The sequence below is a fragment of the Centroberyx gerrardi genome, chromosome 20 (assembly GCF_048128805.1).
Source record: "Centroberyx gerrardi isolate f3 chromosome 20, fCenGer3.hap1.cur.20231027, whole genome shotgun sequence".
In the NCBI taxonomy this organism is placed as follows: Eukaryota; Metazoa; Chordata; class Actinopteri; order Beryciformes; family Berycidae; genus Centroberyx; species Centroberyx gerrardi.
The window spans coordinates 6869506-6895940 of record NC_136016.1 but is presented as its reverse complement, the minus strand read 5'-3'; the positions used below and the strand labels follow the sequence as shown (position 1 = coordinate 6895940).

Here is a 26435-nt window from a genome sequence, read left to right as displayed (position 1 = left end):
TACAGTGCAAAACGTCATCACAGCGACATGCAGTGTCAGTGTGTTCCACAGAGGGATCGAAGGATTAACAACAGTGTTAAGCATCATTCACAATGACTGATAAGTATGTAAATGTACACAGAAATGCATTGTTAGGCACTTATAAGACCTATAAAGTATGCACACCTTAATTACTGCTATGAGACCAGACGTGGTGATGAATCACAAGGGGGAGTGGCCGGTTATTTCCAGCGTGGGTGGGATGTCAGTGTGTCTGGACTGGATGCTTATCACCTTTCTTAGCCATAGGAGGGCCGCACATGCTGTCCCCCCCGCTCAAAGTCTCCCTGTCCTGAGCCCAGCTACATGTGGTCCCTATAGCTATTATAGTCCAGCTCTTTGGTCACGTTGACTAAATGAATGAAAACGGTGACGATTATCGGAGGAATAAAGAGGAGACTGTGCCTATTAGAGACCTGGCTGGTGCTCTGCATGTCACAAGATCCTTAAAGACCCAGGGTGAGGAACCAGCATGCGGGACTGACAATGATGAATCAAGTCAGAATTGAGAAAGATGGGTGATGATGCATAACTCGGCCGCACTGCACTTAAAAAAAATAAAAACTTCTGTCTGTGCCAAAGTAGAAGTATGACTTGAATTTGGTGGTCCTTTCACATGGCCTTAATTTAATAGTGTAATAAAAAGTTTTCCAATGGTTGTCTCAAGAGTCTATTCTTTTTCTTGGGGGGGGGGACAGAAATGCACTAATGAGGGAGGCTGTAATATCCTCATAATGGGAACTGGCAGCGAGTTTGTCCGAAAGATTACCACCTACCCTCTGCCTCCGTCACACCCTCCCGTCATTACTGGAAAGAGTTAGGAAAGTGTCAAAATGAAACGTTTCTAGGAGGAAGCTGAACACGCGATTGCGTCCACCACGTGTCATCGGGCCAAGATCGAAAGAATCTGCAGTGGTGAAACCTCTATTAATAAGATGGGAAGAAGCGGCGGGTGAGGGCCGCTGATACAGACAAAATGAAATGACAGCAAAGGAGAGGAAAAAGCTTCAGGAGCCAGGCGTTTGTCCTCTAGTGACACCCAAGGAGCTCGACCGGTTATCTGCTGGACAGTATGCCAAAGGCTACGGGACCTGGGCCCTGGTAGGGAGAGGATTTTGGTGTGAAGGGTAAAAGGAAGGGTGCTCATGTCTTCCACAAGACAGGACACTCCCTGCTGAATGCATGCAAATGGCAGAGCGCACTGTGCTGGACTCAGGACAAAAGAGTTCTAATGATGGCAACAAGGGAGCACAGATGCCTGAAAAAAAAAGCATTATCTGGGTTTGACAAAATAAAAGAGATACAAGTACTGATGAATGCACTGAACGTTAAAGTGTAGAACCTGTGTGTTGGTTTGTTAGGCAACATTCAAGCAACTTTGAGCACAGCCGAAGAGGCCAGAACTCAGCGAAATTGGTCACATTTGGACACCAGCGCAGAAAAACATCAAGTGATAACCTAGCAACAAAATATTTAGAGGCAGAGAATGATGTAAATTCTCCAACTGTGACAATAGCCTGCCATCCAACCACATCTTTCAAGTTTCCTATTTTGACATTAGAGAGCGGGACTTGCATAATGACAGAGAGAAAAGCACAAAGGCGTCGGTCTGGCTCGGCCCGGGAGCCGCCTGACGCTCTCTGCCACGGACTATCAGCGACCGCGATGAGAACGAAACGCAACGACCGAGAGCCGAGGCAATGACAAAGATGAGAACAGATGCATGTAAGAGAAATACTGATGAGCTTGCGCTAGGATGCCAGAATCCGCCGACCCTTCCTAGAATGAGAAACGGGAAGTAACGCGGGGCAAACGGCAAGTGGAATTTGGATGTTGTGCAGAGCGTAATGGGGGAAGGAGCCGATGTGAAGTTAGGCTGATTGGAGAGGGGGAGGTTGGTAGAGATCCCTGCATCATCCTTATTACAACTTTTTTCCTTAGTCATTTTCTAGAGAGAGGCACATAGAAGGCTTGCAAGTTACAGTTTAAAAGCATTTACCTGTTTGAGCCAAGGACGACACGACAAAAAACACACACAGCCCACGCAAACACACAGAAGAAAGTCTCTATTGGATCCGTCAAGTTTTCAGAGGGAAAACAGCAGTTGTAATAAATAAGGAAACTGCAGTAAATATCCTTGGGGAAATAAACCTGGATCTAAATAATAACAACAATAATTAATATAATATTATTAATAATAATAATAATAATAATAATAATAATGTCCAGTTCTTTTCGTCTTGAACATGGAGTGGAGAGGGTTGTAATTGGCTCAGTACAGACAACAAGAAGAGGCGACAACAGGGGCGCGCCTCTCCCGCAACTGACCACAATGTCGACGTACACCTCACTTGTATGTAACACGCACACGACATGCACCCGCTGACACACACACACACACACGCACACACATACAGGCAGCCAGAGCCCAAAAACGTGTAGTAGACCTCTGTTGTGTACAAGGGAAAGCAGTCGAAGTGCAGTACCTACTCCTGACCACCGCGGGCCTAAAGTGAGGCCGTAAGTCTCCAGGTCTGTACTAGTCAACTATTCGACCCGAGTCGGACTCTGCAACTGTTCCCCATCGGCCATCGGAGCCCATTTTCACCCAGAGATATATTCTGTACATGCAGTCAATTAATAAACCAATGCAACACTTGCTTGAGTATACAAACATTTAGATTATACATAGATAGAATTATATCATTCATCTTTTTTTTTTATATAGTCTGCACCTCTTTTTCACTTCTGTTTTTTAGCAGGAAAAAAACAAAAACATCTTAGGGTCGACCATGATGACAGGGCAAAATCCACACATGGTCGACTCACTGACACGTAACAACAAGAGAGTTGCTGTTTTGAGTAGTAGGCGGCACACGAATCTAAAGAAAGAAGGGGGAGAGTTTTTGCATACAGACATTTCAAATTAATCCAGATTATGTGTGAGCCATCTCCGAAATCCTGACACTGGTTTGTCCCCCCCCCCCGTCTCCCCTCCCCACCCCCGTCTATGTAATGTAAAGAGGACACGGAGGGGTGGAGGTGGGGGGGAGGGGGGCAAACTCCTCGCTCCTGCTTCCTCGACAGGATGGCCGTCCTTCTCCTCTGAGCTCCGTCCATCCATCTGTCTGTCCATCCGTCTGTCTGTCTGTCTGTCCTAGAGGGAGGGGTGGGAGTAGGGCGGGACAGGGGGCAGGGTGGAGTCCCGCAGGTAGCAGGGGCTGCGGTCGGCGCTTTTGTTTGTTTGATTTTATTTTATTTATTTTTTTTGTAATAGGTCCGCCCTCCCTCCTGTGGCAAGTGTGGCAACTCAGTCCCCCAAGATGACTTTCACAAAGCTAGCCACGTCGGTTTCTTTGGCCTCATGGGAGGTGAAGAAGGCATGTTGCTGCGGAGGAGAACGAGATGTCAGTTAGTCTGAATGACTGTGAAAATAAACATCTCATTAGATGCAGTATCACAATTGGTCTATGTACTGAAGCATCTTAGCTGATCTGCTCAAGTGAGGGAAAAGGACTTTCAGCCATATGAAACTAATGGACTTAGTGCGCCCTCCAGTGTCTGACTGAGAGTATTACAAGGAGGCCTAACCACCTCCATGCATCTGTTGGGCATCTCAAGTGTTGAAAAGAGCAGAATAGCAGAATTGTTAAATCAATTAGTAGCAGTTAGTAACAGTAGTAATAATAAAATAAACACAAAAACACTCACCATGAGTTCTGTGTAATTTGGCCGCTCTTTGGAATTTTTCTTCAAGCTGGGGAGGCAAAAAGCAACATAGATATTAATTCACAATAGATTCATCACTAATAATACATGGCTGATTGAAGTATCCCACTCCCAAATCTTGGCTTTTCATTCAGTGATTACTTCGTTCTATTATCCCACAGGAGCCAGATAATGGACTGACAAGGAAAAGACAGCACTAGTAATGGCTCGAGGACTTTGATCTCAGTTTTTGTTTTGTGTCATTTTCAGGGAATAAAGGAATACGTCAGAGGAAATAATCAGGAGTGTCTGGTTTCTGTCCATTTTCTTCCAGTAGTCCAATTGGTCTGTGAGCGAGCCAGTGCAAAAGAGATACAGCCAAAACTATAGGCTGGAAAAGCAATGTCATGTAAACTGCAGGCAAGATATCCATATCAGGAGGGTACAGCCTAGTAATCCAATGCTACTTGCTAAGGAGAACTGATAATTCCTTTCCTAAGAATTAAGCCACAAACCACAAGATTCTGTTTTACGCAAGAGCATGAAGAATACTCTTGAAGTTCTACTGAAAAGTGCAGTCTCAGCCCTCAGTCTGCAAACACAGCTCTACTGGTATACAATATAAAAAAACAGTTATGATGATGAGGTCATAAATGAAGTTAATCAATGCATTGATTAGCAAATATTTCTGTCTTCACAAAACACATGGGCGGTATTAATATGAACTCCTCATACTCATTAAGGAGTTATAGTAGTTTAGACCTGTAACTGTTGTGCAAGTATGAAGTTTCTATCATATATTATTCTTGAGTAACTGTGTTCACAAGACAGACAGACAGTGTTCAGACACACATAATGTCCCGGATACTATGTACCATGGTGGCAGCACATAAAAACAAAGGAACCGCATCCTGCCAACAGATGAATACCTGCATGGATAAGCAATTCAGACGAAAATGGCTGCCGAAACACAGCACAGCCACCGCTAAACACTAGACCTAGCGCCAGGAGAAGGAGCCCGACGTGCGAGGACCCATCAGTGACACCGTGTATCAAACACCCTTCAACGCACGCCGAGAGCCCCGTCGGAGGGGCGAGCTAATCTCCCGCAGCGCTGCAGACTAGACACAACAGGTTGGTGAGAATACATATTCAGACACATTCCTCGGAGGGCTGGAGAGCCCTGGCACACCCCGTTACATTCTGTCCAGGTCAGAACAGGCTCTTGGCCACACAACAACAACAACAACCAAAGAATGTCATAATGAACTCAATCTGATGAGGAGGGGGAGGGGGGGGATTAACTCAAGCCCACGCAGTTGGAATCGATAGACAGTTTTTTTCTAGATTTATTGTGGCTTTGTGGCAAGGTCACAGCGGCCTTGTGTGGAGCATCCTGTGAGTAGACTCTGCCGGCTTCCTTTTTTTAAAGAGGCCGGACTTGAGTGGCTCGTTGAATACACTCAAAATGTGGAACTGAATGCTACGCTGGGAGTGGGTCTGGTTAGTGGAAAAAAAAGGGGGCGGAAGAGGTGAGAGGACGTACCACTGAGAGGTGAAGTCCACAAACTCGGGGGAGAACTGGTCGGCGGGAAGCTGGGGCGATGGTTCTTCCACCACCTGCTTGAGCTGCTGGAAGGGGGTGCCCCATGAGTCATAGGGGAAGCGCAGGATGGCCAGCTCGATCTGAGGCGGGAGGATGCAGTACAGAAAGGTTCCTGTAACACTGGCTTTGGCAGCACTTCAGGGATAGTTTGGGTTTTCACTGGGCCTAGCTGATTAATCATGGAACTTTCGGTCCATCCAAAAAGCACCTGCACGTCTGTTTCGGTCATTAAGGTTTCAAAATAGGGGTTATTCACATGTGCCGTCAGTGCTAGAGCAAGTCAGTGAAACTGGAAACAATTTCTTCAACAAATTTAAAGCATAACTCCACATTTTCACGCTTTTTTTCATCATTCCAATTGAAGTCGGTAAAAAGATGTAAATGAAAATGATCTCAACCCATGCCTTTCTCATACAGTTTTGATGCTATCTTGGAGTTATGCTTTAAGTCTTTATATATAGTCAAATATTTTGTGAAAATATTAGTTAGTTAATAAAAACTCCCTTCAAAAAACTGAAGCAAAGTGTTAATGGATGTGCAGTTCATGATGAAACAGTTTCTGAAAATCCCGAACTGTTCCTTTAACCTCTATCATTTAAACCCCAACACCCCAGTCTGGCTATTGTACCCACCAAACCTTTTGCACTCCATTACCATTAAAAAACTTGACTTCGTTTGGATCATGCCTTCTTTTGGATCGTTTATGAAGCGAGATACGCATCTGTAAGGGCCAATCTAATAAGAAGAGATTGGAAGGACTAGCCAAGTCAAAAAGATGTGAAATTACATAGACCGCTGAATCGTCGACGCCAAAATATTCTTTGGTCCGAGTTGGAAATGTGCAAATGAGCAAGCTATGAATATTTAACAACTCATAATAAAACGTCTAGACACCATTTCGTCTCGAGCGCTGGCTCATAGGATACTGGGTTTCTCCTCATTAGGAATCATTTTTACCCTTGAGATGCTTCCCATTTTTTGCAGTAATGAAGACGATTGGAAAAACTGATGAAACAAATGAACTGCGGGTCACCACCCTAAAATGTGTACCAAGTGAGTGACATGAGACGTTTTCCCATTATAAATTCACACAGATTTAAAACAAACATTAAACAAACTGATTTACCATTGTGATTCCTAAACTCCAGATGTCCGACTTGACGTTGTAGCCTTTCTGATTCGTCTCCGGGTTGATCCTCTCCGGCTAGTGGGGGGGTGGGGGGGTGGGTGGGGGGGGGAGCAGAAGGGCAGATGATGTCACACGTGGCGGCGGTTGTCAAGGACGACCTGCACACCTCCCTGCCATCCTAAAACTTCTTGTACACACACAGACCACTCTGGTCCCTGAGTGCTAGCGGGGCCCTAAAACCCGCTCAGCCAATCAGCAGCGGTGTGGACACACGCTCTCTTTGGGAACACGGCAGTTAAAGTCTAACAGGGCTCATTAAGGGGCGTGGATGATGATGGGAGAGAGAGGTGGACCCGCTTACCCGTCTATTGAAGAGCCGGGGGTCTCAGTTATAAAGCTTTATCATGCACTAAGTCTGTACTCATGACCAAATTCAAGCCAAAGTTGTGATTTATGAGAATTTGAGCTTGATGTCACGATAAGCAGCAATTCCCTCCAATTTTCTGCGCTATATCCAAAGCTAAATCTAATATCTATTATTATCCAGGGTAATAATCCTATTATTTCAAATGAGTATGATGAATCATAGGATAAAATCAAAGAACTCTCTGAAAAATGAGGCCTCAGGTCTGGGACAGTGAATTATAAAACGCTGTTAAATCACAGCATAACGAATCACACGAGTTCTTCATTCCTTTTCGTCTGATCTTTCGTCCCGTTTGATCTCTTCCTGCTTACCGCCATGTAGGGCTTGCAGCCAGCATCCATGGTCTTGGCCACGGAGTCCACCAGGTAGCCGCTGATCCCGAAGTCGCACATCTTCACCTGGCCCTGCGTGTTGATCAGCACGTTGGAGGGCTTCACGTCTGCAACGGGAGGCAGGGGAAGAAGAGAAAGACGTCACCGCCAGCTGCCTCGTCAGCTTATGTAACGCTCGCACGACCGCAATATAGATTCGGCACAGAGAGAGAACTGCGACCGAGAGCGACTGGCTCGCACGGCCGCAGTCACACTCAAGAAATAGCACTGTGGTCACTGGAGAGGCCCAATTGTGTGACTTTATTTTGGTGACTTGTAATCTTCCTAAATGACTACATGGACCTTTAATGCAGCGAGAGCCGCACGGTGGTCACGGCTGGACCACTGTGGTTTGAGACAGAAGACATTAACTCTTAACTCCGCTGCTGACCTCTAGCCCAGGGGGAAAGTAGGGAGTAGGAATGCAAGAAAGAAACAAAGAAAGGGAGAAGAGACTCAGTGAGTGTGTTACAGGGTGGATATTGACAGTCTCTGCGAGGTGTAATGCGTTTCCACTGCTCTTACCTCTGTGTATGACTTGCAGATTACTGTGCAGATGCTCCAGAGCTTTTACTATCTGTAATGACAAAGCCCATTAAAAGGCCAATGAGAATAACATCAGACATATCCCTCATTAAGCTAATATCAAAAGGAAGGATGCGGAGGATGACAAGCGCATCGACCAAGCCCGTCATTCAGAGTCGGGCATTCACTCACCGAGACGGCCATCTTGCCCAAGATGTCCTCTGGGATGGTCATGCCCTTCTCAATCACCTGCTTGTAGAACTTATCCAGAGAGGTGTCCATCAGCTCCATACAGATCCATACGTCACCCTGGTAACAGGCAGCGGGGATGGGGTGGGGTGGGGTGGGGTGGAGAACAGACAGTTTAGTGGCGGTGGTGGGGGGCAGAATTTGGAAAGAGACTGGGAAAACAGCAACAAAGCGGCCGGGCCACATTCCTGACAGCAGGCAGATCAACAGACGGGAAGCTACAGTTTTTTCCAATGTGAGTCACGGTGGGATATCCTGCGGATCGACTCGCTTCTGGAGGAAGTTATCTGCATCCGAAAATCTTGTGAATTTTTTGTTGGTCATACTGTGTGTTTTTTGTCAGTATCCACTTGTGGTTCTAGCTTTTTTTTTGCACGTCAACATGATGGATGCAAATTTGGACATTTACACTGACAGAGCTGGGCCGTACTTTGCATAATTTGGAATTGTGAGTGACTGCCGCGGCGCAAATATCACAACTGGGTCATCATGATCAATTGAGGCTACGTCAAAAATGTGTTTTAACTTGATATTCTGCCACGCTGGACCTCACTTATCACTCCAAGCACACCCCCCAATTAAGAAGATTCAAAAACGGTTTGGAAATCCAACATTGCAGTGTGTTTATGTGTTATATTAATGATGCAGAAGAGTAGTGTTTATGTTGTGCTACCTCTCTAAATAGTGCTCCGTAGAAGGTGACTGTGTAGAAGCAATCCACCGTCCTCATGGAGATGTCCAGGTCCATAAGCAGCCTCTTCTGCTCCTGAGTGTTCACTGTGGCCCGGATCCGCTGAGGGAGCGAAGAGAGGAAAAACAAATGCTCATAACAATGGAGAGCACTTAGGAATGATATAACACACGATCCTCAATGAGCTTTCAACATCTTCATCTTTGCCTCAAGAGGTCTATTGTAAAATGCTGCTGTCTAAATCCCAAGCATCAGCTCCTATTAGAACAATGTGTAAAATGTGATGACAATAAAGGTGCGATCACACCTACAGTTTGTTTTCTTTGGTCCGAACCACAGCTGAAAAGTTTACTTTGTCGCATTTTAGTATTTGGTTAGTTTAGGTTCCAATTACAAGTGAACCAGGCCTTGTAAACAAAAGTCACATGACTCACAAGGAGCTTGTTTATTGGACAGAGTTTTGGTGACCTGTCATCCTGCCAGGTTAGAGAATCTGATTCCAGTCCCTGTAACTTTACCTAAGCATGATGGACTTGTCTATGCTATTTGCCATAATTTACTTTCTCTGGTGTTCATACCAGTTAAGAACACATGAGGAACTAGCTGAATATGAAACCTTATATAAAACCTTGTAGATTTTGTTTCTCAGGGATCATGTAGTCCACTGTATATGAAGTATTTATCTGTCTCTACATTAGTGTGTGTGTCAGCGTATGCCAGAGCGGGGGTGCTTGTGTGTGTGTGTGTGTGTGTGTGGGCGCGTGTGTTGGGCGGATGGAAGGGGGGACTGTATATTGTATTGTTGTATTTATATTTGTTTTTATGACTGCTTTGTGTACTTTTGCACCTTGACCACCTGAATTTCCCTATCTGGGATAATAAAGTTTGACCTTGACCTTGACCTTAAAACCTTGTGTTTTGCGGTTGTTTCTTGTAGTTTGAACTAAAGTGAACTAAAGGACACTCCAGAGTTCAAATAAACCGCACCAAACCAAACGCTTGGTGTGAATGCCCTTTTACGGGTGCTGACAATGCAGAAGAACCACATTTGAGTCGACCCTCCTCTGGTCATCCCTCACCCACCTTGACAGCCATGATGAGGCCGCTGGGCATGTGCCTCATCTTGTCCACCACGCCGTACGCCCCTCGACCCAGCTCACAGATCTGCTCCAGGTCATCTGCCTTCACCACAAAGTTCTGCTCCGGACAGAGGGCGACACAAACAGAGTCAACTGAGTCAAAAATGAAAAGTGCTGCACTGACAGAGAATTAAAGAGGAAGGGAGGAAAGATTCAACAGTGAAAACAAGTTGGCTACGAGGTGAGGAGTTCGCTGGGTTTGTGCACCCGATCCTCAACTCCTGCAAACAAATAAAAACTGCGGACCGAACCGTGAGGAGAATAATTCCAAGCGGTGTTATGCAGGCTGGCGGTATCTCTTATCTCTGTTGTAAAGAAAATGCACACACTCTGCGACGGGACTCTGTTTGAACAGCTACCCCGAGAGAGGCAAGGGGGCTTTGAAGTCTGAAAACACTAAGTAACATAGTCTCCTTCATAGTGTGGCAAGATGCAAAACTTTTTTTTTTTTGCATTATTCAAGCAAAAAAACAAACAAAAAAAAAAAAAAAATCAGTCACTCTGACTTCTGGCCAACTTGAAAAGAGAAAAAGCGGGCATCTTTGCCAATGGAAAATTCCACTTATTTGATGAGTTTAAAATAAATATTTTTACTGCCTGATGGGCAGTAAAAGGCATTCCAGTCTCCCCACAATCAGAAGTGTTCAATTCGGCTGTAATGTTCACTGGGGCGTTCTTTACAGCCAAGGGACCCTTTATTAAGCCAGCCTTTCTGCACTGAGAGCGAGGGACCTTACTCACCCAAAAATACACTCGGGGAAGGAAAAGAGTAAACAGTGAAAAGTTATGTAAGAGTCCAGGTTAAGATAAAAAAAAAATGTACAAATTGAAAAGCTTTGATTTGATTCCTATTAAACGCACAAAAGCGCAAACATGAGGGAAAATATGAACTGATCGAATAATGAGCGAACGTACCTTCTCTCCGATGGTTACACAAGCTTTCGAATCCAAATCTCTGGGGGGTCTGCAACACAGACACACATTCATTACAATCTGATTAAACGCTGCTCTCTAAGGACACAACAACACAATAAAAGAGTGGAATACTGCGAGTGCAAATCGAAGAAAAACACAACATTAAGGTTCCCCGCTTCTTACCGCACAGTCGTTTCTGTTTGTCAATGAAAATGTAGGACAAGTTCCCGAGTCTCTGCTCTCCATCAGCCTAAGCAGCACTTCAGTAGCCGGGCATGAAAGGCAAGTGCTATCCCCTCATTACTCCCCTGGGGAACGTGCCTGACAGTCTGACTCCTGGCTTACAACCGCACTGTCTCTGCTATTACAGTTTTGTTTACAGAAATTTCAAGACTTACTGAACGAACGTAGTATTTATGCAGCCCGGAATAATTTGGGGCTCCATTGCACTACACGCAATGCGAGTCGGAGCCTCGAGTTAAGGTGTTCGGGAGATATTTACAATATGCATGTTTGATTGGGTTGAAATACCCCAAATATCAGAGGTGTGATATGAAGAGATCCCATGCTTTTTGTAGGCACATTTGTATTCCAATATTCCAATAAGTGCATGTTCGAGTTACAGCACCCAGGATAAGCTGATGTCCCCATTATGAGGAACATGAATATGACAGCTGGGAAATTCTGATTTTGGAGGCGGGTCGATACCTTATCCTGTTTACCGATGGTTTCTAGCTTCTGTTTTCATGTTAATATTCAGCATTCTGATTATCCTCATTTTCTGATGATTCATGTATTACAAGGCTGTTTGCGATCGGGATATGAGGCTGCATATAAACAGCTTATCCGAATAAGACCTTTGCAGGGATAGAAGCTTGGATACGATAATGCATGCATTTGACATGGTCATTGTGGAGTAAAAAAAGAGTCTTACACTGCAGCAGGAGGAGGCTGCTCAAACACCTCCTTGGAGAGCTTGAGCACCGGCTTCCTCTTACCTGATGAGAGACAAAAGCACAAAGATAATTAGAAATGTGTAAGAGCAGGGGCAAGACCCTCTATCACAATGTACAAGAAATCTAAATACCAATGGGACTACAAAGCCCTTGTGTGGACAAAGGTTTAATTCCCTAATGTCACTTTCAGTATTTTCGGCTCCATATATCGGCAAACCTCAGTTTTTTTCCATCTGAATCAAGTAAAAACAGATGAGGGCAGACTTATCAGACCCCTCATCAAATATGGTTTCACTGGCAGCACACACCTAAAGATAAAAACACATATATCGCAAGTGCTAAAAATAGGTGATGGGAAATCAGTTGATCAGCGTTTGTCCTAGTCTTCAACAAGAGCAGTCTGTGCAGCATGGTGCAAACCTTAGCCAACTTTCTTTCCAGCCGTTTCCCAAGCAGAGCAGCTACCACTGACATGAGCAGTAAAGCAAATCAAATTTAACTGGCACAGGCCTATGTACTTCTGGCTCAAATCAATTTAAGGGGAAATTAAGGGGAAACTTTCAAAACCTTAATGGAATCTTCTGGTGATACAGCACAATGTGAACACAGGTTGGCTCTCCATGTTCGTATGTTCAGTGTTCGCAGTTTTCTATCATAGAGCAGATTTGCCTTTGCCAGACGTACAATGCCAACAAATCCTACAACTCCAGCACTCCAGTGAATTTGAAATGTCAAAATGCTCTGATGATTCGCTGGCTCTGTCCACAGATAACAACAGCCATCAGGCACTTAAAAACTCCCACTGATGGAAAATGAGGCTGACTAACTCAAACTTCACCCAGCCATCACTCACTGACTGCTTCTGCCCAATTGCTGGGTCAGTGTGTTTCAGGATAAAACAGTTCACAAACACTAAAGTCAGGCCAATTTAGAATGCCCCATGTATTTTAGACACAACCTAAATCTATCATTTCTTGCATATCAGATGGTGGATATTGTAATTGCACAACTACTGTAGCTCCATCTCAAAGCTGACACTTACGGTTGGATGCAGTAAATGACTCCAGATCCTAATTGAATGAAACAGGCGTTGAGAGCAAGAGGAATATGTCTGGAAGCCCAGGTGTGGTCGCTCCATCTGGAGGTACGGCACTGAGGGCTTAACGGCTGGGCGCCTTGTTAACGGGGCGTTGCAGCGCTCCTAAGGGTGTGACCATGGGTGCGTGTGTATGCGCGCCTGTATATGTGTGCATGTGTGTGTGTGTGTGACTGGTTGCCTTGTCTCAACTCAGCATCTGGCTCAAACCTCCCCAGACTGGCTCGCAGCAGCCGGGCCTGGTTAGAGCTTGTCACAGTAAACATACATGCTCCTATGCTATGTACGAAGCCCTGTTCTGACAAAAGTGACGCCTCTGTGCTGAAACGTAGCAGGAGGAGGGGCGGTCACATGGGATCTGCCCCCGATTCATAAGAGCTTATGGTTTTTTCCCCCGTGAACGCTCGGGAACGTGAGTGACGGTTTGAGCAGCCGACGCACAATGCTTGGAAGAATGCCTTGCTCACACAGCAATAATTTTTAAGGTCAACACTCTTCAGGTGCACCGCCCTCTGATGTCATAACTTGCTATTAACAGTACAGCTAAAAGGTGTGTCTCTCAAAAGACATGAAACAGTGCTGCTGGAATAACTTGAATTTTTCACATTGCTGAGATGTCTTAAGCTTGTCCAGAGAAAATCCAAACATTTGTAGCTGTAAACAAATCTGTCATTGTCAAATCATCAAAAGCTGTCCTGAAGGCTTATCATGCATGGATGTGAGGGCACACACACACACACACACGCACAAAAACACGGTGTGTCCAATGTGTCCTGGTTTGTTGAAACAGTGCAGGGTGTGCCACCACTGTGCTATGTGGCCCTCCACCGGTGGCCTCTTGCTGCCTGCCTCCTGGTCTCCACTTTCCAAAGCAGCTTTGTTGCACTAAAATGTCAGTTTGAGCCCCTCCCACACGCATTTACACAGACAACAATAGTAACTGAAAACCAACACTCTCCTAATAGGTCCATAACCAACACTGGTTTGAACCCAGCACAGTGAAACCTACTGACTTCCACACCTACAGCAAGCACGAATAAGGAAACTATTTCCATGTGCATTACCACACCTGCAACTTTCACACATGGTTAGCTCGAACATTGCCAGAATCAAGGCCTGCTGCGGCGTAATTATAATAAATCGGCAGCATCCTTTCACTTTCTGTATGGGTGTGTACGCAGGGCAGGCTTGCAGTGGAATTCTGCTGCCTTACCAGTCTTCTGTATATGCAGATGCCGAGACGAGACGCAGCACGCTCCTCAAAGGAAGAAGACAGGTTTACCAGCGCACATATCACCATAACCTGACAACTGCAATCCGGATGCATTTCAGTCCATTTAATATACACATAGGCTAGGCCCCCGCTGTCCAAGTGTGGACAATATAGGGTAGAGTCTGCAGATATGCATGCAAAATACAATAGCTCATAATGAGAGTTAAGTACTGGCGTGCTGCACGCTGTGGCGAGGGATGCAGGCGCTCCACCAGGCACGCATGCAAATAAAAGCACTGAATGTATGCATGACATGTCTCGACTGTTGGGAATGCCGGATTCTACGTTCAGCTTTCCAGCTTTCAGAGAAGGACCGCACTCCTTTCGAAAAAACCTGCTGCTACTGACCTAGAACAAATGAACAAATCTGTCCAGTGTGTGCATGTAAAAGAGAGAGAGAGAGAGAGAAAGTGCAAGAAAGAAACAGAGGAGGAGGGGGAGGGTGGGGGGGGGGTTGGAGCAACAGGAAGGATCAATTCATTACATAACCTACGTGGATGGTAGGAATAAGCATGTGCTGTGTCTTGTATCGCACAGCTCGGCACAGATCAAATATTTCCGAGCCGAGTGGGAAACATGGTGAGCTACTCAAATATAGAGCATGTTGGAGACTAGTTGCTCTAGATTATCTTGCATAACTCAAATACACAATGTCTTCCTTTATTCTTGCTGAGCTCAGCATCAAACTTTTACATTGTGCCAGGCAGTATGGGTTAATTAAAAGCAGCAGTGCATGTTATTCCCAGTGATTTGCAGCACATGAGCTGAAGTATGTAGTGAAATGCCAGAGGGAGGCCACGGGAGACGGTGTCTGCATCGGGACACTCCTTGTTCTCACTGCAAGGACTGAGACCTAGGACAGGCAAATAATTGGCTTCATCGTGACATGCACAATTATCTTACTCTGAAGAGAAAACAATGACAGGAATACAGCTGACGGAAGACGGCAACGCTCCTAGTTTCTGCCACACCCAATATTAGCATGCAATCGGCCCTCCCCGTGCATGTCGTTCTGTTTTGTAGCAGTGATAAGTGCGAGCGACAGCAAACATTCAAGGAAAAAAAGAAAAAAAAAAAGAATGCTGACAGGAACACTGCCAGGGCATTCTGTGCTGAAACGGAGGCTGAGGACGAGCGCTCGCGGTGCTGTGTGAATTTGGAGCAAGAGGCTTTGGTGTGCGAGGGCAGGCGACGGCCAGCCTGGCTGATAACGAGCCCGGGGATGACGGGAACACACGGGCGCCCGCTGCCTCCCGCTAACCCACACATGCACTCCGCCTGGAATTCCAACAATCCCAAAGAGTTCCTCAATGGAATTCCGCAGACCCGGAGGAAGACAGATCAATCACACACACAGAGAGAGAGAGAGAGACAGAGAGAGAGAGAGAGACAGAGAGAGAGAGAGAGAGAGAGAGACAGAGAGAGAGAGACAGTGAACCACAAGCAGTGACACAAGGACAGGAAAAGACAGCAACACAGAACACAGTGTGGAGGGGGGGGGGGGGGGGGGGGGGAGGTGCAGAGCGAGAGGGGGAGGTATGAAAATAACTCCTCTGGAGCCGACGGCTGTTTGGCCCCTTCCGACCGCTCTGGCAGTTTGTGAGATACTCTACACTTCCAAAGATGGCAGGTCCTTTAGGTTACAGCTGTTGGAAGCTCCTTTGGGAGCCGTGTCGTCACCGGCTCCCGCTACACTTCCCTGAGCACTTGGCTTGACTTGAGCCATACTCCCAGAAAGTGTGTAAGGGTATCAGCTTCAGGTCACCCCAGAGCAAGGCCGCTGCTTCCACTGATTAACTAAGGTCCGAATACCTTAGAGCATGACTGCCCGGGGATGACAGACACCTTAGACCATGCCCACCAACGAGCAAACCGTTGCACTTATTATTAGGCTCGCCATGGTTACGCTCCATCAACAAGGACACTCGCAAATCAAGTAATCCGTTTAGGCCACTAAATGAGAGATGAACTTGAACTCCTCTTGCTGCTGTTACACGATCTGGCATTATTTAGGAATGTCCGACATGAACACTCGCTAGTAGCAGAATTTTAAAGGATGTGCCAGTGTGTTTGATTGCGCTGGCTCAGGCGGTTCTGCAGAAGGAGCTGGCTCAATGGAAGAGGGTGCCACATAAGAAAGGGGACCCTCTCCGGTCCAATGCACAGCAGAAAGTGCACAAAGTCAAAAATGTACTGATACCCAACCTCTTAAGTCCTGTTTCTTTCTGATCACAGCTAAGGTGCTAAGTGGAGCAGGTGATGAGCTGTGTTTTATTCAACAGAAGCAGTAAACACCAGAGGCTTGAGAGAGAGAGTGCTTTTAAGAAAGCTAACAGGTGTAATAACTGCTGACTGTTTGGTAAGGCCACCAGGAGAGCACCCTCAGATTGGCCTCACACAATTATAACATTTTTAAAATTCAACCCAACGAAAATTGCCTATTCAACAGTAGCCAGTGCAGCCACTTTCCTAAATCACCAACCAAGTGTGGAACAAAATGTCTGGGAATAATTAAATTCTACCTACAGTGTTGTCGCAAATCCAGACAGCTGTCAGATAGAGGGAAATATATTCCCCTGTGGTAACTGAGTGCAGCTCTTTGCAAGACAAGCATGCACTCAAATGTATGCTAGCTGGTGTTTTATGCAACCTGTAATCAGGGGACCAACTACAGTAAGTGCACCACTCTAATATCAAACATATTTGATCCTAGCAAGATGACCATGGCAAGCTATGTATTGTCTTCATCAGACCAAGGGAACCAAAGTTCAATCCTGATATACTTTCTTCAGACAATAGTGAATTTTGCTAAAACATAGCCTAACCCGCAGCACTGAAGAGCTGCAGGTTGGAATTAAAACGGCCTCAGTGCGAAAAAAAAGAAAGAAGCAATTATGCATCAATTTGATGGAGCGGACCAATGTTCGGATCCAGCTGCAATACATTGACGTGCATTGCAAGGCTGCGCTACAGGGCAACACCCCCCGCCCCCCCAATCCCATCCCCTTTCAGCAGTAAAAGCTGGAAACCTGCTGCGATCGCAACCACAAGGGTTACTCCAGGTTGAATGGAGACAAGACAAACCCTGGATTTATGCGCCTCTCATTTCCAGCGCGGCACAAACACATTTTGCTGCTTCATCACACAGAACGAAATGCTCACAGTATCTCACAATTGCACCGCTCGCACGTATGCCTACGACAAAGCTGGAATAAACAGGAATTGTTTCAAATTTTGGGAGTGTCCCAAATATTACTGCTGGTTCTTGCCACTGGATAAGTTGCTGCAGTCTGGAGTGTGTGCTGGAGAGAGAACATGTATGCTTACTCAGTCAACCCCCCCCCCCCCTCCAAAAAAAAGAGAAGTACAGTTAGTGGATCATCTGAACAATGCTGTGAACAATTCTACTGTTATTGCAGCAAAAAACCACTATAGGCCTGGAACCAGACCAACAATTGGCCCGTCGAAACAGCAAATTTAGTATCTGTGCAGCTGAAAACGCAGCCCTCCATTTGCATGACAAATGTGCCATTTGTGCAGGGGTGCGAGGGCCGGCTGAGGCTGCAATAGTGGCAGGCTGCAGGGGACACGAGCTGGGAGGGCCACTGTCACACTGCCATCGCCGGCACACTACAGCACACAGCAGCGCACAATGGTGAAGGCACAACTGTCTGGGCCACACAGCGAGCTCTTGAGAAGTATAAGACTTTGATATGCATCTGTGCCAAATGATATGAGGAGGTACAGTAAAAAACAGTAGGAAGCCAGGAGTAATAACATGGGCTTAACAGTGGCCAGACCCAATCTAGCATGCTTTTAATAAGACATGAGGAGACAATGACCGGTTCGGTTTAGCAAACGTGTATTCATTTCCTTTCGGGACTTGTGTGACACATATTACTTTTATGTAGTAACATCTGTGCACGCATGCCGCTTTGCACAGTATGAATGACTGACAAGAGAAACCTACTTCTGCTCTCAGGAAAGTCCCAAAGCCAGTCATTCATCAAAACTGTCTGCGCATTATTCATAATAAGATGAACTGGCTGCAGCAACACAGTTCCTCTGTGTAGGTGAGTTGACAATTCACTGTAGCAGAAGCTCAAAAGGTAAACACTGTTTGGCTCTGGCCATTGGGGGTTCACTACTACCTGTTAAATGTCCTGTACAGCCTGTGAGAGTGTGTGTGTGTGTGTGTGTGTGTGTGTGTGTGTGTGTGTGTGTGTGTGTCCTGCATGTTGTGCAACGACCTAGCCTCACTTTGGACTTCTTGGAAAACACGTCGAGGAAAAAAAAAAAAAAAAAGGTCGAGCTCCTCTCATTGCGGCTGTTTTTATGCAAACTGCATGCGGTGAGAATTGTATTGAATGTAGTTCGGTGGCGGGCATTACGGAAAATGTATAGCTCGTGCTGCTGCTGCACAGTGGCACAGTTAGGGCCAAAGTGTGACAACAGTCGTGCAGGCAGCAAGTTTCACAAATATACATGTTGGGGGGGAAAAAACCTAGCACATCAGTGGAAATGCACCCAAGGGTTTTACACATATCCAGTTGCCTTGGACAGAAGCAGCAGCTGACAGCCTACTTACTCTGGCTGGGACTTTTTGCTTGGAGACTCGTATTTTAATAGCCTATTGCTCCTGTTCCTTGAACTGTTAGCACCACCTAAATGTTCGCAGCAAATTCTATATTTAGATTATCATGTTTGAATGCCTACCTATGTGTCGGGCTGCAGCAGCGAACCTTCCGATATGTGCCCGTTTACCTACGCGCTCTCGAATAGAAAACAAATCTGCACCTAATAAACAGTCAAAACTTGACCACTGACAGCTGCATGTTGTCACGTCATGCTGCTGGCTGTAGCAGTTCTAACGACGCGAATTTGCAATTGACACTGCAGCGCAAACATGCAACAACATGATGTGTATTATTTACCTTGGATAACGTGCATGGCATTTGCATTAACTCGTGCAGACTTAATTGTAAAGAGTTGCAGTGTCCTCGGATATCTCGTGACTATGAAAGGCACCCTAGCCTCAACATCCCTGCTTGTAGACTGCAAATAACGTCAATATGAGTGAGTACACACAGCATCGTCTTACCAGGAACTCTGCAAAGGGGAAGATCTTAAACAGGAAATGCAACTGACCCTTCTAAACCATCTAACTTTAAAATGCATTGGCCGTGTTCAACCTGCAGCAATGCACGTTGCAAAACGTGCAGCAGTGATTGCATATCAGTAGTTTTGCACAGATCGCTTTCATATTCTTACCTCCCTTTGGCTGAGACATTTCCCCTTTGCTTTGATGGGGGGGAGGGGAAGCACAAAAGACTTTGCCTTCTTTCTCACTCCCTCCCTCCATCGCCCTCGCACTGGAGCTTCAGCGGCTTGCTTTGCAACAAAGATGCAAAATACAAGCCTCGATCTTCATGCACTTGGAGCCTTTTTGCGTCCGAGCCGTGTGTATCCGTGCAAAGAGCGATATTACAATTGCACACCCTGCAAAACCGTCAGGAAAGAGATAATTTTGCAATTGCACTGCAAAGAATTCTCCGCAGCACTTACATGATGGGCCAAGGCTGGCAGCTGAAAGCTCCTAACTTGGATCAGTGTGAGCCCCTGCGAGAGAACGTTCTTCCTGCTTGGAGCGCAGAGGCTAATGGGAACTGTAGTCCTGGAAGTACAGCATCGGTAGACACCACGCTTATTCACATCTCATTGGTATTGATTCAACTAGTGCTGCCCATATATTTAGAAATAGATGTAAGGTGTTACATTCTTTACTGTATTACTAATGATTCATTTTGACTACAATTTAATCAGATTGGTGGTGAAGTGAATAATAAACATAAACGGTTGATAATGAGGACAATCTTGACTTCAACTTTAACCCTTTAGTAAAAATCTTTATTATCAGGTTATGAATGATAAATGCAACAGTGAATCTAGCCAATATGTTCAATCACAATGAACTAACGATGAGGTACTCTGACAACTACTGTGGTATGAAAGCTTATAAGTGGCATGGTAAGTACACAATCGAATATTATGACTAAACACAAAGTATAAATGTGAGCCTGACTGTTGGAGCACCTGACACTGTTCAACAGGATGACCATGTGGTGATGAATGACAAGTGTTACCCCTTAATTGTGAATGGGGTATAATAGCACCAATATCAAAGCATAGAAAAAATGTTGCAGACACAAGACCTCAAGCTTTAGAGACATCTTGATTGTGTTTTCCATTCAGTATGTTGTAGGCTACAAAATGCCAGCATTCAGGTACTATCTTGTAATTCATGATATCAAGCTATCATATTATCATTTAGTTGCCCATTGAAAACAGTTGTATGAGACAAGACAGAAATGATCCAAACATCACACACATGAGGAGGATTCAGATCCATGCCCCCATAATGCGATATGAGTGAGATTTTGCTTCCAGGGAGTAGTATGTGTACGGTGAGGTAAGGGGGCCATGTCACTGACGGAGGGAGTTGGTTCAGTTCTTGGTAGTTATGAGGGTTTGGTACAGGGGCTTCACTACAATGTGGAGGAAGAGGGAGCCATCAATGAGGTATTCAGATGTCCGGCGGTACAGGTCGGCTTCGGCTAGGAAATCCCCGTTTTCTTCCGTGCTCTGGTGGAAGTTGTAGACATGTCTCACCACCACCTTCCCCTGCTGCTGAGCCATCACAAGCACCGTCTTCTGGAAGTTCACACCGGCAAAATCTGCGCTGGAGGTAGCTGGTGTGATGATGATGCGAGGCCGCCCTCCCTCCACGCGGGTGGGCTGCATGGCGGCTGTGTCCGTGTACATAGGCCTCATGCTGAGGGGTAGCCAGCGTGGGGAGAACAGGGCGTTCCAAGTCACTCGCTTGTTGGCATCGTGCCCGCTGGGCCCCAACTGGGTCTGGAAGCTGGTGCTGCGGTCATCACGCGTGGGGTTGTTGATGACCCAGGGGGACCCCCACAACTGGGACAGGTAGTTCCTGGGCATGAAGAGACTGCAGTTCACGTCAAAGTACTTGGCCATGTGCAGTGGGGAGGCAGAGTGGAACTGGTAGGCCATGTAGAGCAGATCACGCACCGACTCCTGATAGCGAGCCAGGATAGGGGACTGGGTCTGCAGGCGGAAGAGTTCCCGCGGGGGCATCATGGCGTAGCGCACAGCCCTCAAGGCATTCTCCGCGGTCAGGCCGTCCGGCTCATTCTGGATAATCCAGGCCTCCAGCCCCGCGAAGAGCTCCATCTCACTCTGCAGGATGAGGTCGGAGCGCTGGAGCAGGGACATGAGCAGCTGGCTGCTGATGGTCGCCCACTCTCCGCTCTGCAGCACCGAGGACAGGTTCCAGGCCAGGTACTGAAGGCAGCTGTCCCTCAGGGTCACGTCTCCGGCCTGCAGGGCATACTCATACCAGCCCACCACATGGCCCGACAGAGAGTCCCGGGCCAGATTCTGGGTCATGTACTGGGTGATCCCCTGCTGGAGTCCCAGCACACGGTACTTAGTAGCCAGCTTGTGTAAAGGGGTGGCCTGTTCCAGACGCAGGGAAATTTCCCCACAATACAGATACCTGCAGAGAGAGAGGGTGTGTGGGTGAGTCTACTGGCTGCTGTGGTAGATCTGTGGAATCTACTCTAAAATGATGACATATGTACAAAATATGATCATTCACCATGCAATAGCTGTCCCAAATACATTTCACCTACACCAAGAACCACTATTTTACAAGGCCTCTGTCTTAGAGGGCATGCTGGCATTATCTTGAGTATCTCCAAACCACATAACAACTCCTAACAAAAAGGTGAAGCAGAGCAATGCTATTTATGGTGGCGCTCTATGGAAAGGCCCAGCACACAATGCAGTCAAGAGCCTTTTCTCAACCTTCTACGCTGGTAAAAAGCAGATCTAGCGCAGATTTTAATCAATATGCTACCTCATTAGCATTTGAGATGAAAAGGTTTTGGTATGTATTGATCATCTTCCCAACTTGGGCATCTAGATGTCCTGCTGCTACACCACACACTGCTAGAGACCAACCCAGCAGTTCATTGATGGGTTCATTTGTTTTGCCTGCAGACCCAGTGCCATACTCATCATTGATTGTTGGCCCTTCAGATGTAGGGCTGCAGTTGCACATTTCATCCCAGTAGAGGGCATGTTGACTTAGTGAAATTGAATTAAGCCGAGAATTGATATGAATCCCAAGGACACATAACATGTTCCCCCTCCGTCTGCTATCTCCAAATATCACATTCAGATATAATTTCCTTCTTTATTACAATTCCTCTGTCTCACCTAATGAACTTGTCAAACACAGCGGCACAGTCAGAGCTCTCTTTGAGGACCAGGGTGCTGCTATTACGGCTAAGTAGCATCTCCTCAAAAGCAGGGCTCTGCAGGGAGAGCACCAGGGAGTGGGCCTGGATCACCTTCACCTCATCTGCATTGGCCGTTTCTACCCTCAGGGACACATCGCTGCCGTTTCCCTGAACCAGCAGGGCCTCCAGACGCTGCACCAGGGTCAGGGAGTGGCTGATGGTGTCCCCTCCGCCGCCAGCCCCATCTTGGGTCCCATCCACTTTCAGCATGCCTAGTGGAAGGGGAGGAGGAATAGGTTGAATGCAGTTTAGTGGATGGAAAAAGAAGTAATTATGATACGAGAAGTGAGAATTAGGATTAGAGATTGGAGACAGTGAAAACGGGTGATTAGAATATGGTGCAAGAGAAGGGGTGGGGGTATGTATGATGGCCAGATACAGACAATGGGGCAGTATCATCCAAATCCATGGCATCGATCAGCCCAGCTGCACTGGTTGTCTGGATAATGAGGAATTGTGGGTCACGTTTAATTAAAGCTTTGTCCCATCTGCGGCTGATAGGCTGCCGACCACCCCCACCCCCCCACAGAGACTGCACTGTCACTGCCACTGCCAGGATCTGAGCTTTGATTCATATTAACACAGTGCGGTTCCTCTTTCCGATTCTTGATAAATATGTCATTTGTGACACTTCCTTTCCCCCTGATAAAAAACGGAACAGGATGGGAGCTCAGTTGTGCAAAGTTACATTTAGGCTGTGATGTTCCCTTTAAATCACAATCTGGCCTAAAACCACAGTTTCTGGTGTGACTTATTCACACACAGGACAGTGGAAACGTGACTGAAAAGGGTCAAAAGAAATCCCTTCTGTTTGGGTGGAGAAAGAGTTTTGACTGGTGTCTGGAGGTTAAATGACAGCTGAGATTCCCCAGGGTAACTTTTCATTGTTAATGAAGATATCAAATGCACGAATGAAGAATGACTGGCAGATTAGTTTTCATAAGGGGGAATCGATCCATCATTCTGTCATCTAGAATTAATTTGGTCATTTTAATTGGTATTATTATGAGTTTGGAAAATATGACAGAGTACCTGCTGTTTTCTGTATAGGCCCTATTTGTAGCAGAATACTTAGTGTCACAGTCTTAATGTGTGAGTAACAATCAAAAAGCAGAAAAGCATTAGTCACACCCACTTACAATATTCCCCCTGGCATGAGCACCCAGAATCATCAAACAAATACAAACTAGGATTGTTAAATTCTTAGTGTCGCTATGCCCTGAGACAAAGCATCACTTACCTCAAAATGTGACAATATTAGACTACAAATAACCCAAAACAACACATCTTTCATTCTCCATAATACAGTTTTAGTCATTAAGGTGCAGCTAGAGCAGCATTGGTATTGGCTTACCTGCAGCAACTGGCCCTATGTGAAGACAGAGTGCCAATAAAAGCGTCCCTATGCGAATCTGGACGAGGACACTGTCTTCCCTGACCATCTTTTCTCCCTCTTGCCTTTACTCAGAATATGAGCTCTGCCAACCTATCCTGCAGTCGTCCGCTCTCACTTCTCGCTGTCTCGTCCCCTTGGGAAAGCTCTGTCCGGATGTGCGCCTCTGCCGCTGTCTGCCCCGTTGTGGAGGAAGAGGGGGTCTGTATCTGAATGTGGGACACGGGTTCTTCTAGGCACATCCGGCACACAGAACCCCATCGATTGGTGGGTGGAATCTGGCCTAGGTTGTTTCCATGGCTACCACTTTGATTCTGAGTTTCCTATCCTTGGGTATTACCGCTCGTTGCATGGCATTGATCTGGGGAGTAGGCCATGGGGGACCTTTAGGATGAAGGGGGGTGTGAGAAGTAGAAGGGCTTTGCAGGGGAATGTAGGCTTTCACTGATAGAGAATCAAAGACAAAAAATAGTCTGTTATTCAATCTAACCACAGGTATGCAGGTGAGGCCTAATTTCATGTTTGAGAAACTTTTATTTGGATTGCTAGCTGTTATGCTTTGCTAGATGCTATGGGATGTCGGTCAGAATAGAAGCTTCATAATGTATCTCATATACTATTAAGGGTTAAACATGCACAAATCAATTGTTTGGACTTTGTGGCCTGAACATTGATGAAATATCAACAATTCTGGTGAAAATCAGATCAAAGTAGAATACTCATGAGATACAGAATTAGGCCAATAGTGGGATTCAGTGGTTGCTATGTTAGTCTTCACATGATGTTGCATTGTATGTGTGTCAGTCTGTACAGCCAATTCAGTCCATGTGCGTGACACAGCGATCCAAGCAATTTATTCACTGCTTCAGGCTACCGTATGCTTCATTAGAGGGAGTAGATTATAGGATCAATGTTGTAATTGTCTCTTAGCGTGTTCAACCAAAATCCTCATTGCTTTTTTTGAAAACATACATGATCACAAACTAAAACTCCAGCTCAGGTCGACATGTAAGTAAAAGGCAACATGTAAGACCCGTTGTTAAGATCTATGCTGTTGACGTTAGTGATCTGCTTCGTGGTGTCGTGTCAATGTTGACCCTTGCCTGTGTGTATGGATCGCATGTGACTGTCAAAGTCGATGGTGATCCCAGAGGACGAGTTCTTCTATCCCGGTCTGACTCTGGATACAGGGGAGCCTACTGTGTCTGGCTGTCAGCCAAAAGGTCAATCATACATACAGTGGCCTACATTATGCATTGTCATAGTGTGGAATGGAGTTTTGGTTTCTATTTCTTTCTTCCTCTCTCCTCATTTTTTCTTTAACAAGTTCATACTGTTTCGGTCAAGGATAGCTTGAAAAAGAAAAGAAAAGAAAGATTGGTTCCCATCTTGACGATACATTTTCATTGTGTGTGTGTGTGTGTGTGTGTGTGTGTGTGTGTGTGTGTGTGCAAAGTGCAAACGCAAGTGTGTGAAAGGCTGTAGCTGAAGCTGTACCAGGTCGATGCTGTAAAAAAGAAGGTGTCCACCAATCAACTGTAGTTAAATAATGGTTGTCACTAATAGTATTTACATCTCATATCCACTAGAGGGCGGACTAGCCGCACCTCATCAGTAGCCAGTATGTGATTGATGAATAGCATTAGAGACAATCAGATGCTGCTCTTCAACCTGAGCCATGGCCTCGTCACGGAAACAAGCGGATGATGACTATGTCTGTCTGTGATCTGCCACCGGATAACGCTTCCATCTCCCACAGCCTGAGGATGGCTTCTAGTCCTGGCTACATGTTGTTTTGGTTCCTTTAAATGCACACTGATTACTCAGTCCATTTCACTGGATTGAAACTAATTGATGCTCTCTAATCACATGGACTAAGCACTGGGGATTAATGCTTTCACACAACTGCTGCAGAGCCATTCATTTCACTTAATGCCGATCAATTGAAGTGATTTTGGTGCTTGTTTGTCTTAGTAAAAGAAACACGTCAAAGACAAGGTCTTAATTGGGTGAATGATGTGATATCTGTGCCAGATAGAGTCATTGCTACGGTATGATCTGAAGTAATAACACGGAACTGTAAATTCTGCCGTGATAACAAGAAGGCAGCTCAGGAAATTGGAGATAGAGCTCTTGACTTTACTAAGAGATATTTCATGGCAGGACATCAAGTTCACATAATTGTTCCTGCGGTTCCTATGCATGCAAAATTCAACCGATCTGACAGTACTGCCTGGCCGCTGATCAATAAGCAGATCAAAGATAAAGATTCATAGATTTTTCAGGGGATTAGCCTGCCATGGAGAATTTCGCAACATGAAGTCATGGCTGTGTGGCAGAAATACAGCGAGATAGTGAGAGAGAGAGAGAGAGAGAGAGAGAGTGTGTGCTTGGAAAGCTCCTCATGTTACAGCCGCTGAGAGTCTTATTGCTTGAAAGCTGCACGGAATGACAGTTTGGAAAGGGAGGTTATGGACGGCCGCCAGGATGGGGTGACCTGTGAGAACTGCTCTGCCTCAGCATCAGTTTAT

General features: G+C 45.9%; 2 protein-coding genes across 2 annotated transcripts; both read right to left on the bottom strand.

Moving 5' to 3' along the window:
• Positions 1-1018: 1018 nt before the first annotated feature.
• On the bottom strand, positions 1019-19649 carry map2k6 (mitogen-activated protein kinase kinase 6). The gene is made up of 12 exons (XM_071907732.2): positions 19396-19649; positions 11734-11797; positions 10800-10848; positions 9829-9942; positions 8728-8847; positions 7998-8114; positions 7806-7857; positions 7221-7348; positions 6480-6557; positions 5294-5433; positions 3751-3796; positions 1019-3427 (listed from the first exon to the last, which is right to left on the bottom strand). The coding sequence occupies exons 1-12, from the start codon at positions 19484-19486 to the stop codon at positions 3350-3352; spliced, it is 1077 nt and encodes a 358-aa protein (XP_071763833.1). The 5' UTR covers positions 19487-19649; the 3' UTR covers positions 1019-3349.
• A 979-nt stretch (positions 19650-20628) lies between these two features.
• Positions 20629-22721, bottom strand: btbd17a (BTB (POZ) domain containing 17a). Its single transcript, XM_071907892.2, has 2 exons — positions 22429-22721; positions 20629-21703 (listed from the first exon to the last, which is right to left on the bottom strand). Exons 1-2 carry the CDS (start codon positions 22719-22721, stop codon positions 20629-20631), a joined length of 1368 nt encoding a protein of 455 aa, XP_071763993.1.
• Between the last annotated feature and the right edge of the window lie 3714 nt (positions 22722-26435).

Coding starts and splice junctions, on each gene's coding strand:
- btbd17a (XM_071907892.2), bottom strand. CDS start 22,721: ATGCTGAAAGTGGATGGGACCCAAGATGGGGCTGGCGGCGGAGGGGAC. Junction 21,704..22,428: donor GTGTTTGACAAGTTCATTAG/GTGAGACAGAGG, acceptor CTCTCTCTGCAG/GTATCTGTATTGTGGGGAAA.
- map2k6 (XM_071907732.2), bottom strand. CDS start 19,486: ATGGAGGGAGGGAGTGAGAAAGAAGGCAAAGTCTTTTGTGCTTCCCCT. Junction 11,798..19,395: donor AATGTCTCAGCCAAAGGGAG/GTAAGAATATGA, acceptor GTCTCTCATCAG/GTAAGAGGAAGCCGGTGCTC. Junction 7,349..7,805: donor TCTGCAAGTCATACACAGAG/GTAAGAGCAGTG, acceptor CTCCCGTTGCAG/ACGTGAAGCCCTCCAACGTG.